Source organism: Atractosteus spatula, chromosome 16, assembly GCF_055471065.1.
Source record: "Atractosteus spatula isolate fAtrSpa1 chromosome 16, fAtrSpa1.hap1, whole genome shotgun sequence".
In the NCBI taxonomy this organism is placed as follows: Eukaryota; Metazoa; Chordata; class Actinopteri; order Semionotiformes; family Lepisosteidae; genus Atractosteus; species Atractosteus spatula.
The window spans coordinates 7697197-7711374 of NC_142721.1; the positions used below are offsets into that span (position 1 = coordinate 7697197).

Consider the following 14178-nt stretch of genomic DNA (forward strand, 5'->3'; position numbering starts at 1 on the left):
TAGCACTAGTCTTCTGTGTGAATAATATTATGTAAAATAAGATTTTCATCTCAAAACTTCTTTTTTCTTCAGTAGTCTATCCTTTTTCTGGGTCATACCTACACTCGTGATAAACCAATGACCCCGTGAGGCGCGTTCTAATTAAGCTGCTAAGAAAATGATGTAACATTAACTCACCAAACCCTCGACTCTTTTAGTTACATAAACGTTATCCTGGTTGTGCAATATTCTTCACTGCTTTTCTACAGAAATATTTTCAAGCGCATTTTTTAATTCTCGGTGAATTATTCGTGGTATAAAACGGTGTGTTATTGATCTCCCGACCCTTGATACGCAAGTTATGCAATTTAAAATCTTGAAACCTAATTTTGAATGAAAGAAAATCAACTTTTGAAAAATGTCTTGTCCAAGTCTATACTTTTATTTGAAAAATACGTTTTCACGTTCTCTCTTCACAACTTTTACTTTTTGTAATTTAAATCGCAATAATTAGTTATTTGAAATGTGTAAAATAGTGCTGAGAATTTTAAAATACAAAACCTCCCCACATTGCCTTGTTAGTCCAGGTAGTATTAACATTTAGCTGACGCATTTTTTCATTTAAACAAAAATAGTATGATGTGCAAATATTTGCTCAAGAATAAACCGAATAGTTACAGTATAGTCATGCACCTAGCCGAAGGCAGAACTGTTTCATACTGTACAAAGCCTCCCAAGTCTGCCTTTTGCGTCCCTCAGTCACTTTGCTCTCCGCTCCAGCAGGTGTCGCTGTAACTTGCGACGCCCGACAGTTTTGAGCCACAAAATCTCGCATATAGTCGCGAGAGTTGCAATTCTCTCTCCTCTTTGCGTCACCCTCCAAGATGGTAGGTTACATGTACGCCTTGGTCTGCTGGAAGTGTTGAATTAAATCACAAACCATCCTGTCTTTTAGGTTCAAATGATGCTAGACTGACTAAGATATGTTACATAAACGAGGTTTATTGGCATTGCTTAAACCGAATTGGGGAAAAATATATCTTGCAATCAAGTATAAGACGACTTCTCCTTTGGCTATAGTCGTGTCCCAAAATGTCTTGGGGCCTTCCATGAAAGGTGGCATTTAGCGGATGCGGCTCAGTTGAGTGTTTGAATTAAACTGACTATTATTACTGGAATGTTTTCGATCTCCGTCAGGCTATTGAATGTGTGCTGCAGAAGCGGACGGAGTGTCTTGTTTTAAGCTGTGTGTGTCTAGGTAGTTGTCGGGGTTTCTTCTGAACGGCTCAGGCAGTATTGAGTAGGAAGCTCTGATGGGCATGCTGTGCGCCGGGCGCGTTTTTACAGTTTTCGTCCTATTTGCTAGGTTCGCATACCGGCGGTTTGGCCTCCTGGTGTAAGATGGACTGTTATTGATTTGAAAAAATCTAGACTCTTAAATTGAATACGAGGTCGCTCTGCGGCTCCTAGTGCGTTCGGTCTGAAGAGCTCCTTTTGCGTTATTACTTGAGCTGCTGCGTGTTTTCTGTTGGTTTCCCAGCTGGAAACGGTGTCGTTCACTAGTCCGGCCGTGTGCGGTTACTACATCATGCCGTTGAATCGCTGAACAAGCTCGGAAGCCGCTGTTATGTTTTTATACTGGTGATCAGGTTTAGGATCTGATGCGTTCTCTCCTTTGGGAAGTCACAGCGTTAATAAAAGGTGCTAGTTTGTTCCTCGATTGAAAACATGTTAACTTCCATCTGCAGCCGACCAGAACTAGGAAGACCAGAAAGCTCCGAGGGCACGTCAGCCACGGCCATGGCCGTATCGGTAAGTGAACTGTCTGAAGTGCTGCCCTGGGCTTGTCAGGTCGTATATAAGGAGATGTCCGGATTGATTACTCTGGCCTCTGTGTTGCTGATCGTGGTGTGTTCTTGTTTGGGACAGGCAAGCACAGAAAGCATCCTGGAGGTCGTGGTAATGCTGGTGGTATGCATCACCACAGAATCAACTTCGACAAATAGTAAGTAAACGCCACTGAGACTTCTTCATAAACTCCTGAAATGAGTTGAGGTAGTCTAAGATCAGTATTAATCCTGCTCTGTGGAATTACAGCTCATTGTCGAACAGTGTGCACAGTTAGCCGTTATATTAGAATACACTAGATGTATACTATACATGTACTAGAATACATGTACTAGAATAAATGGGACACATTGAATTTGTAAGCAAATATTATTTGCAGGTTAACTGCTGAGATATAGGTTCTGCTTCATGCGCTATAGTTATGGTACATAGTATGTGGGTCATCTGAAGTTTTTCATCAGTTAAGAAATACTTTAACTTGGAATAGTTCGTGTCATTGCTCACTCAGCTAAAGAATTATATTGTCCTTTTGGTAGAACATGACAAGTAACCTGAGTTTCAGACTGCAAAGTTATGTCAAAAGACATTAATGGCAATGAGATGGATCCTGGCCAGTTTTTCCCTGTTCCCTAGATGTGAAATGTGTGCCACTAAACTGAATCCTGACCACCTTCAAGGTGTACATTCTGTACACCCTTTATCTGAATATTTTTTTGAGGCTTAACAGTTTTATACATTGAACTCTTCATTGTAGCTGAATATTTTTTTGTGTGGGTATATCTCTCAACCTCCCAAAATGTATAAAACCGAATAATTGCATGTGTCTGAGAAAACAATCCTATTTTCAGCATGGATACATTCAACAGATATGCTGAAAAACTTGTTGGGACTTGTATATTCTGCTAGTCTATAAATATTATAAAAAACCTTTGGAGTTATTTTTCTATCGAAGGAAGAACTTGTACAGCATTCGCACTTCCTTTTTTGCACTAAAACAAAGTACAGTTAGTTGGCCGCCTCTTGAGAGCATTGCACATCAGTGAGTAATAAACTGTCCTGGTCATGGAGGCTGTCATTCCTTATTGCTTCCTGTAATACTGCACTCTACTTCGTAAACTACATGAAATTCTTTTGTCATTTCAGCCACCCAGGCTACTTTGGTAAGGTGGGTATGAGACATTACCATCTGAAGAGAAACACCATGTTCTGTCCAACTATCAACTTGGACAAGCTCTGGACATTGGTCAGTGAGCAGACCAGACTCAACTATGCCAAGAAGCCAGAAGGTCCTGCGCCCATCATAGATGTTGTCCGTGCTGTGAGTACATTTTCTGTTCAAGTTTAACATCAGTTTTTAACAATAGGCTGATTTTTTTTCAGTTTGTATCAAAATAATGGACGATTCATCAGTCTAGTGACAGTCAAACTCTTTAGATAGGGATTTGAGAATTACATCTACAGTGTAGTTAAACAGTCCACACTGAACATGTTGACTTTTGCCTGAGCTAGACTGCAAGAGCTTGAAAGGAGTTGTAAAGACATTTTATTTACAACCGTTACTGGTCTTGGATACATGGAATTGTAATCATCTGTGCGGATGCTGTTAGCACAGAAGTAATAAGCTGTAATCCTGGTTGCTGCACAGCAGTGTTAAGTAAAATCCAAAAGCTGGGATATATAACTTGCAGTCCCTGCAGTTATTTTAATGTAGGCAATCTTTTTGTTTTATGTGCATTCATGTTACACCCCCTCTTGAGACATTTTTGTTACTGTACCATCAAATTTTCAGGTTACCAATATTTAAAATTTGCCATTTACTATCATGAAACAGTAAACACTGAGTAAGATTTGCACCCAGGGTTTATTAACAATTCCGGATTGCTTTCTTGCTAATTTTATAAAAGCATGCCTTTACTTTTGTGGGATAAATACTTCCCTTAATGGCAAAAACCTATTATGAAGCTCTTATAAGCTTACTGTAAAACAAATTTAATAATAGGCCTCCCTTTTAGCTGTTTATGGTTCATGCAGCATAGCCTTTTGTCATTCTGTGTTTAACAAGATGTAAAATGCATGAGTACTTCAGCTCCATGTTTTGTGGTTGTATATAGCTTTTTATCATTTTACTTGTCACTCCACTGATAGAGCTATTTTATCTTTTTTTTAGACCATGCTTTAAAATTTGAATTGGGCTTCTTAATGATTGTGCTAAAAATGGTTAAAATTGAGTGCATGAGAATCGCATGTAAAAGGCAGAACTGCACTAAACAAAATATTTTTACAATCAGTGGTGTCAGGGCTGTGCAGAGAAGTACATCTTCAAATTGAATAAAAGAAATTGCAAATAGCTGTACGAACCAAAGATGTAAATGTACAACTGCTTTCCCAGACCCCAGGAATAAATCATGTGCTGGAGATACTTTAACCAGCCTTGCAGCAGATATATTTAATACACTTCACTACTAACCCAGTACTTTCAGAAAAAGAATATTAGTGCAGGACTTTTGCAATACTTTCAGACTTTGAACAAAGACCAGTGATTGTCCCTCTGTGACCATGGACAATTGTTAGACTGAGCTGTTCTTATCTTCACTGTGCTGAACACTTTATTTCTTGCTTTGCTTGCACCAACTGTTGTTGCTATTAAAAATCCAAAATACAAGTATTATCCAATATCCATCCAATACATTGTCTGTGATTCGTTGGGTCTATTCTTTCAAACTCCTACCTCAGACCTGTTAATGGCATAGTGGCATTTTCAAGTGCACCTCAAAGGAAGTACATTTACCTGAAGTATTGGGTGGGGTGTACACAGAACATGTGTAAGTCATATTGCTTAAATTGCCTTCATACGTGGTAAAAACGATTGTTTTGGGTGTTTAGAAATTGTGAACCATAAAACCTGCTGGGTTGTGACTCTGCACGACCTTGTTTGGCCATGCCCGTTTTATACACTTATTGAAGCTGTACTTAGCTGTTTGATATAATGATTGGTTTCAATTTTTTTATCAGATTTAATTTGCTTTTCCATTTTGTTAGTATAATATAACTCTGAGCATTATATTTGGTTTGCAAGATCCTTTTAATTTCTTTTAAGATACTTGCTGGTGGTCACTTTACCACTAAAACTTATTTCAGAATTTCTCTGTTAAAATATTTGATGAGAATCACATAAAATGTGCTTATCGGATGAGATGTAATGCTTTTTTTAAAAAAACTAGCAGCAAAAACTTATGGTGATTTAAATGTCATTACCTATTTTACAGATTTACTAGGTTTGTAATGACATAATAGGTGAAATAGGTGTTAGGTCTGCTGTCTAAAATAACAGTATCAAAGGATTTTCAAGTGTTTTAAAGGAACAATACATACTTCATTCAGTGATACACATTGTTTAATATACTAATTTGCTGATCGAGTTAGCCAAAAACTTGTTTATAGCTACTGTCACAAGTGATGTAAACCATTTTCTGCATGAAATGATCACTGGCCAAATTTGATAAATATATGATCATGTGTTCTGGCAGTTACTGACACTTTTTACAAATGCAAAGTATTGCTGAAACGTAGTTTCAAAAACAGCAGCGTTTATCTTGTGTGTGATTTCTGGTTTTCTCCAATAAACAGCTCCAAAGTTAAATCTTTAGAGAGAAACTAACATTTTACCGAGTTATTGTATATTTTTTAATGACGGTTTATTTATTTTTTTGTCAGGGCTACTTCAAAGTGTTGGGCAAAGGCAAACTCCCTAAGCAGCCAGTCATTGTGAAGGCCAAGTTCTTTAGCAGAAAGGCTGAAGAAAAAATCAAGGGAGCAGGCGGAGCTTGTGTACTGATGGCATAAGTGCTTTTTACCATCTTTTGCAAGAATAAAATGTTCTGTAAAAGTTGCTTGTGTCCTTTCTTTTTTTTAAATTTAGAGCTAATTTGATTTGTAACAACCACAAGGGTTGAGGATGTTGGAGTGGTTTGGCATTTGTTAGACTCAAGTGTTCACTTTTATCTCAGTGCTATTTTATATTCTCTCCCTCAAACACCATCGGGAATTTGATATAGTTTTTGAAAAAGCAGGGTATTATTTTGGGACTTAATTATTCATAAGTGGTCAGGAGGTTTCATATTTTCCACACTGTAGACCAGTGAGTGCATCAAACAACTAATACTGAGCTACAATACAATTATTCTTACACATACTTTATTTTCTGTAAATTTTACATATTTGACAGTTACCAGTTGTAAAATTGATCACAGACATGAGACAAATAGCAGATAATTTTCTTCATATGTTTTAAGTAGTGCATTACATGTACAAAACGGTTTACTGACTGATAGCTATTGAAATTACATGGGGATTTCTGACTTGCAGAGTACCTCGTTTGTGATGAGGAAAGCTTCTCAAACTAATAAAGCAATAATATAGCATGTAGGCTTGCGCTCATTTGTTTCATTTTCACTGAACAGACTGGATTCTCCTCAAGCATTCTGTTAAATCAGTGGTTATTCTGCAACAGTCAAATGCACATTAAATTGTACCATCCATGCATACACTACCAACTCATCCTATTATAACAAGCACCTGTTTTATTCGGTCATATACAAAATAATTACCACAGGCCTAAGTAAAATCATTTAAAATAGTATGGCAGCCAGCTTACAGTGAACTATTTACAAAATGTCTTGCAGCTTGAAACCTTTGCTGTACAAGAAATTGATTTTTGAATAAATTTAAGTTTTCAAATGTGCACGCTTTGCAATAGACGTTTGTACAAGGCTCCTCAGTCTTGACGTTTGGTTCAAAAGTACAGTAGAATGTGGCTTGTTTAGTTCTTCTTGTGAAGGAACTTCATTTTACTTCCTGAAAAATAAAATGTTTTGAGTCATCTTAAAATATGCACAAGGAGAATGACACTTTTAGCAGACTGGAAGTTTAAATTACTGATTTGACCTCCTGTAAATAAAATCTTGAGTGTCATTCAAGACTATTCTAAAGATTAATATTTATGGGAAATCTTTGTATATTGTATCAGCTTTCTTGACATTTAGAATGAGATGTATCGAGTGAAATTTGTATCCTTGTATTCTAATTGAACTTGAAAGCTGGAATAAGTTTTGCATGATAAATATTTCCATCACTGTGTTCTGTCCTTGAGAACAGCTTGGCATATGTGACCCTTACTACCACAACAGCTTCCTGTGACGCTGCTCTGTTTTCGTCTTTCCATCTAAAGCAGCCATAATACTGAGAAAGTGCTGCTAGACGCATGTCCCTATAGTGCAATAGTACTCACCAAGTCCTTTCAGAAATTTATTCACACCACTCTGCTCAGTGTCGGGCAGCTCTTCTAAATACTGCTCTACCCTCTGTTCAAAGAGACCTGGTAGGGAAATAAAAAATTGGTCTTCACAAAAACATCTGCATACAAGCAATTCACATTTCTGGGTAAAGCTGAGCTAATACTTTTAACTGTATATGTTCATTTTCACATGCAGTGTTCACTGGTTAATACAGTGTCAATTTTTTATAAAAGCTTATTAACATCTAGAAGCTCTTACTATACATTTTACATATTCAATCTGCTTGATACACTACCTTGCTCATGAGCACGCCAGCAGTGATTTATCCAAAATTTGTACAGAACCCTAATCGCTGCCTAGTTCCTCTATAGAGTTGTAAAGTGTCAACAGAAAAGAGTCCATTATACCGGTAACACTGAGTTCAGTGGTCCTCAAAAGAAATTTCTCAAAAGAAATGTAAATCTGTGATTCATGATAAACTATTAGTTAATTTATGCCATACTTAAGTGTTGTTTAATTCACCCTTAGAAAACAGTTCAGGGTTGATTGAATAAGATGCTTTTTAGTTTCAGAACATTGTCATCCTAATACAGCAATCTTGCATCTTTCGTGTGGGCTATTCATCGTGAACAACTGGAGTAACAAAGACTCTGCAGAAGACAGCAATGGCAGTTGACAAATGTGGAGGTAAATTGTTGATGGTAATGAAAACCTTTAGCGCTGAAATTCTGCATATACACAAAAGCACAATGGCCTATAGTCTTTAAGAACAAAATCATATTCCATTGGTTAAATGTAAAAATGTGCATTAAATGTGTATTTCCTTTTCAGAGTACTTGTTTTATAGAGGTGAAATGAAATATGGTTAAAAAAGAAACCACATATGTTCAAAACTGCCATTTTCCACCAATGATAAACAAACGGCTGAATCCTATTAAAATGTTCTCTACCACTCAACATTGGAAGATTAAAGAAAGATGTGGTGAAGGTTTTTTTTCCAATCTGATGGGTATATATTTAATGTCACAGAATAACAAACAATGTTGGTTTTAATTCTTAATGAAACAGTGCTGACTCCCTAATATTCTAACTGCCATAAACCTTCACATAGCAACCACTACTCTAAAACATTGCTGCCAGTAAAGCTGATAGTGTTCCAATATACCATAAGGGGGCACTAAAATCCTTTTTAAGAGAAATATTTTTGAGACCCCAGTAGACGGAGAAAGTGGTGGTAAAGGAAATCAAACCAAGAAACTGGCAAGGTTTGTCATTATCAATAACATCTTCTACCCTGGTATTTTCCAGATCGACAAACTACCTTTTGAGAAAAAAAACAACATGGCATCTACCATATGACAAGGTGTAATTTCTTACTGTGTTTTTATACAAATTAGTTGCTCCTTGCATTTCATGGTGCTTTTCCATCCCAAAGTGAGCTGTGTACAGGAGGGGAACCTTGTTTTTTTGCGAAAGCCTTTCTACACCAACACACAGCAGATCAAGAAGAGAAATGGCCTCAGCAAATAAACTAAAACAAGGATTATAGGAATGCCTCTGTAATTAACACCTCTTCTCTTATGAACAGCGCCAGGTAGGTTTTTAATAACAAATAAACAGGAGTCTCAGTTTACCATGTCATCATATTGAAGGCACCTCCTGCAGTGATAGTATTGCCTATGAACAAGGAGCTACTGTACCTTTGGCCCTGCATTTCCTCAGCTCCCGGTCCTGGATGAACCCAGCAAACATCTGGGACTCCATGAACACTCCCAGAAAGCGACGGATACTCTTGGAAGCCACAGACTTCCGGAAGGCCTCCCTCTGAAACACCCGCTCCCCTCTCTCGTTCTGGGTGAGGAAGAGGGAATAGTGTCCGATGGTCTCCAGGAAGAAGCGGATGAAGGCCTCTGACACCACACTGTTCAAGGTGTTGCTTTCTAAGATTTAAAGAGAACATAAAAGAATTTAGGCCGGCACAGTGGTGCAGTGGTTAGCACTGGGGTGCCGTCTCTGTGGAGTTTGTATGTTCTCCCCGTATTCGCATGGGGTTCCTCTCACAGACCAAAGATATACTGTACTGGCAGGTTAATTGACTCCAGGGAAACCTGGCCCTGGTTCGAGTGTGTGCGTGTCTGTGTGCCCTGCGATGGACTAGTGTCCTGTCCAGGGTGTATCCTGCCTTCACCCATTGCTTTCTGGGATAGGCTCTGCCTCCTCAGTGTCCCTGTACTGCTAAATCAGATAGAAAATGGGTGGATAACAGAAATTATTTTCATGTATTGCACTCAGAAACAGAAATATACACAGAAATCTAGCACTTCAGAAAGAAGGCATAATTAAAGTACAACTATTATTCTTATTCTTATGAAATGGCTTTGTATCATGTGGCTCTGGATTAAGTTAAAAGAGAAGGGGGCTGAGCAAATCTATTTTCCTGTAAAGGAAAAGGCAGAAGAACGTTTTCACTTGTCCTGCCAACACACAACGATGTGAGCATAGCAGAAATACTTGCTGTCAGGCTCATCATTCTCTGCCAGGAATTATCCATTCTTTTTTGTGTGAATTATTCTATTGTGGAAGCTGAAGTTTATTGTTCCTTCTTAGAAAACAATTGTTCTGAACAACACAAAACCAAAGCTGGGTTAAGAAAGATCTGTCTTAAAAGGTATCAGGGGTTTATTTCCTTATGAACCTTTTATCACAATTTTGTTTCCAATCTGATGCACTTCAACTGAATTTCATGATACATTATTGAGCTTACATATCTAATTTCAATAATCTTAATATTAAGGAAACTGGATATCAAATCTTACTTGTGATTTTCATTCATATTTCCCTATTCTGAAGTGTCCCACAAACATTCAGTGTTATAAGGCTCTAATGTCTTTAAATACTTAAATACTTACACAGTGTACCCTAACTGGAAATCCTCGTGTGTGCATATGTCCTACAATACCTACCAATGTGTATCACAGTATAGCCTTGCACAAAATGTTTTGCAGTGTTGCTATTTTTGTAAGGGCAGTACAGTATCCTGGGATAACAATGACATTTTCTGATAGTTATGATGAGTGTTTACCTTCGTCTGATTCGCTGTCTGAGTCCTGACTGATTAGGTCATTTCTCTGTTCCAGTGCTTGCTCCAGAGCAGCCTGTAGTTTCCGTGGCAACAATGTGGCCTCATCATCCATCTAAAGAGCAGAATGAAAATCATAATCAGTAACAAATGGGGATAAAAGGCTCCAAAGCCAAACATTTTGTGCAGTTCAAGTTACTTGCTCATAATAGAAAGTTTTTTTTTCTAGAAAGTCTAGAAAACAAGTTAAGAAGATGATGAGGATTTGAAAATACAACTTAAAAATGTGTTCTAAACGAAAGGGAATTTTCATTAACTTTCCACAGGGTTCTCTGGAAAGGAAGATATTTTTCTCTAACATTCATCTTACAAATTCTAAAATAAATGAAGGGCCACTTGAGCAGTGTTAACATCTCAAAGAGGCAATACTGAGACCTCTGTCTTTATTACCACACTAACACAGTGTTAGCTTCCTGCCACAAAGTCAGCCATGGACTGTTAAATTGTAGGGTTGTTTCTGGATTGGGTACAAGGTAGGCTGGCATCCTATTAATCAAAATGACATGAGCGCCTGGAATTGACAGAAAACAATAGTCTTGTGGTTCTGTTTGTGATTCACTGAAGGCCACATGGACTAGAGGACTATGTCTGCTTGTTGCAAACATGTGGGAAGCATCGTGTGATGTGCTAAAGAAGCACAGTGGTATTTGTGAGGTTTATAGCAGAAACTGTTTGACTGTGCTGTTAAGCCATGGGTGGACATTTAATTCTGGGAATTCCTTTAAGAAGTCACTAAATGGGGGTGGAATTTGTGCAACAGAGGTCTTAAAAATATTAATATGAGAAGGCTGATGGTAACTGCAAAGATCTTTGCAGAGCACATCGTAATCAGGGAGATGTAATGTCAGCAAGAAGGGGACAATGTCTTTAGCAGCAAGAGGACAGGGAAAGAAATTGTATTGTGTCCCGACTGCCATCTTTCAATTATGTTAAGGTTGATGCTTACCTGTCGAATGAAACGATCTGTTCCCAAGTCCACCATTAAAGCCTAAATTACAGAAAGGGGAGAAAAAAATGGTTACCAAAATATTTCTGGAATACCCAACAGGCAAGCACTCAGGTTAAACACCCTGTGTAATAATCTGTCAATTTCACCGGGACTGATGCCGAGTGACAAGCTAACCATAATTCAGACTTAAAGAAAAGCATCAGGGGTCAGCAAATGTAAAAATCAATTGTTCGTTTCATAATTTTTCCATTACGTTTGGTCAGCCAGCCTCTATTTCATTGCTTCTGAAGCAACAGACATCTGGTTATATCATTTCTGTGTTGAGCACATGCAAGGGCAGATCCAAACATACTACACAAGGTCATCAATAGCCAGGCTCTGTGTATAAACATGACTGGTGGCTTCTCCTCCCCAGCAATCTGGTGCCAAACCCACAAGGGCAAGACCCAACTACTGAGACTACACTGGAACCAGATGAGCTGCAGCTGTAGCTGGGGCTGCCGGGCCTTGTGAGGAAAGCAGGCCATGTGCTTCAGTAGCATGTGCTTCTTCCTTAATGATTTGTTTTCCAGTTTTAGTATGAATACATCCATTTAGTATTAAGTCAGAAAACATGAGCTTATTTTTTAGAAAGTGTGTTCTGCAATGAATGCTAACCTTCAAGTGTCTTTAAATGAAAATACATAAATCTGAGTAATTTCAGCTGGAACCATTACCAGCTGTACTTAACAAAAAAGTTGAAAGCTGCTCTCTGCTCGTCTTTTATAGTTGTGACCCAGGGGTTAATATGAGGGAACAGACAAAAAATGATCCAATAGAATTGCTTATTCTGCTGTGTAAAATAAATAGCATCCTGATAATGGACACTTCAGAACACTTTCATAACAAAAATTAACATATTGTGTATTCTCAGGTGAATACAATTATTTGACATATAGTTCATAACATCATTACCTAGGTAACAGTTCTTAAACATTTATTTCACAGAACGTACTTAAATGGCAGCTCTATGTAGTGTATATTTATGATGAAGAGTTGATTTCACCTTAATCACAGCCTCTAACAAGATAACATCAGTTTCTCAGTACAGTTAAATGTCGCAGCGCTCTTTAAGTCCCTTCTCCGCCAAGTTAAAAGCACAAAAACAAAGCCTCCAGAAGATATCAGTAGAAGAATTCTTCCTCTGATCCGCGGATTGTTTATTAGACCAAGAAATCAAACATTAGATGCCCCCAAAGGGCATTTGTTGCTGTAGCAAAATTAATTTCCGCAATGAAAACCTTTTGTGGCTATCTTGACAGGATGCCAGACTGGAGTTTTTGGATGCTGTGCAAACTTTCAAATGGGTCAGTTTCCTTTTTGCTAAACTAGGTCCCCAAGGCAGTGGCTCTAACTAGCATCTCGTGAGTCTTCTCCCAGGTTTTCTTATGATTTGGATGCCTCATGATTTGCTCAGCCTACCAAGACTGTAGGCACTTCAAGCTAATATGCAATAGATAAAAATGACCCCAGTTACGTCCTAAACAAACATACAAAATGAGAAAGGACAACTGACTCATGACTCTGTTGTGAGATATGTAAAATCCAACAAGATCTTTGTTGTGCACTGAACAAAGGCCTCCAAAGTTTAATAGATCAAACATTTCCAGAGAGACTGTAACACAACATTTTCAACCCCTGTCATATCTGTGAATAAAAACAATGCACTGTATTCCACAATTATACACCAAAAGCCAAACAGGCTCCACCTTCTTTTTGAAAAGCCAAGTACTAAATTCAGACACGTCGACAAATATATTTTAAAGCAAACCTCCCCCAGGCCATTGGGTATAATTTTAGATGCTAATTTCACTTTCTCTAAATCTTGTTTTTATATAGAATATATTTACACATATATAGAAGTATTTGTACCCGATTTAAAATTAATTTAATGAAAGTACTTTTCTAAATATATTTAATTGAACCATCAGAAATAATGAATCCATTACACTAGGCTAACTGTACAGCTTTGTGATGAAGCTTAGAGCTGTGAAATAGGTATTTCACCAGCACTTGAATGTAGTGTCCTTGTGACTGGGAGGAAGCGTCTCACCTCCTCCACAGGAAGTTCCTTCAGCTTGGGGAGGGATGTGGACAGCAGGCCCACCAGGAAGGGGGTCGGGCAGCAGACGATGTCCACCATGGAGGCAGGCAGGACGGGGATGAAGGTGTGCTGCCAGGAGAAGGGGTAGAGCAGGGCCACCACTGCATGCACACAGCTGGACAGGGTGCTGCAGAGAAAGCCCAGCATCACAAGGTCAGTCAGACAGTGGCAGTATGGCCTCTTCCGCTCAGTCCACACAACAGCCCAACCAGCTATCAGATGAGAAGCGCAACTGTGCATTACTGCTTGGCATTCCATAAAAACCCTCAATGTTTCCCTGTCCCAGCCAGTGGCAGACCCTGGGCTGGTGGAAAGGACACTTTCATGTCTCCTTCAGACCCATCGAACACTGCCAAGGGGAAGGCAAGCTTCAGTGTGTGGCAAGGGCAATCACTTGGGACAAGTTCCAAAGTCCCTTCATTGCTTTTCACTAGATTTTGCAAATCTCCGTAAAGAGAACACAATGGGTGTTTTGCAGATAAGAGCGTTATGCATTCACTGACTATATGTTAAATGTGCTGTAAATGTGATTGTGTGTGAACAGTCTCTTTACTTGATTGCATATTATACATCAGATAGTCTAGGTGATGCAAAGTGATTTCATTTGTCAGTTTAAGGTCGCTTTGTTTACAAGATACAAAAAAACCAATATATTTTTACTGTGACATCTACTGTTAGAGTGCAAAACCAAGATGACAGTCTGTCCAAATAGCTACATGGCTAATTCAGATTTCAATCCCTCTTTGGCTGACATCGATGCTGACAGCCAAACACACAGCAAGATATTCTTTCTCTCTAACCAGAAAATAACTCTCTACTCTTCAGT

At 38.4% G+C, this 14178-nt stretch overlaps 2 protein-coding genes across 4 annotated transcripts in view; one reads left to right on the forward strand and one right to left on the reverse strand.

Annotated features, from left to right (window-relative positions):
• The first annotated feature begins 826 nt into the window (after nucleotides 1-826).
• Nucleotides 827-5713, forward strand: rpl27a (ribosomal protein L27a). Its single transcript, XM_088934768.1, has 5 exons — nucleotides 827-866; nucleotides 1728-1791; nucleotides 1909-1984; nucleotides 2971-3145; nucleotides 5542-5713. Exons 1-5 carry the CDS (start codon nucleotides 864-866, stop codon nucleotides 5668-5670), a joined length of 447 nt encoding a protein of 148 aa, XP_088790894.1. The 5' UTR covers nucleotides 827-863; the 3' UTR covers nucleotides 5671-5713.
• Nucleotides 5714-6004: 291 nt separating this feature from the next.
• Nucleotides 6005-14178, reverse strand: part of dennd2b (DENN domain containing 2B) — a 76014-nt gene continuing 67840 nt past the window's right edge. For all 3 annotated transcript variants that reach the window (XM_088934766.1, XM_088934765.1, XM_088934767.1), the window contains exons 15-20: nucleotides 13302-13479; nucleotides 11207-11248; nucleotides 10204-10315; nucleotides 8822-9061; nucleotides 7115-7201; nucleotides 6005-6681 (exon numbers count right to left, since the gene is read on the reverse strand). In XM_088934766.1, coding sequence (XP_088790892.1) covers nucleotides 6647-6681; nucleotides 7115-7201; nucleotides 8822-9061; nucleotides 10204-10315; nucleotides 11207-11248; nucleotides 13302-13479 — 694 coding nt within the window. In that variant the 3' untranslated portion in view covers nucleotides 6005-6646. The remainder of the gene's footprint in view (nucleotides 6682-7114; nucleotides 7202-8821; nucleotides 9062-10203; nucleotides 10316-11206; nucleotides 11249-13301; nucleotides 13480-14178) is intronic.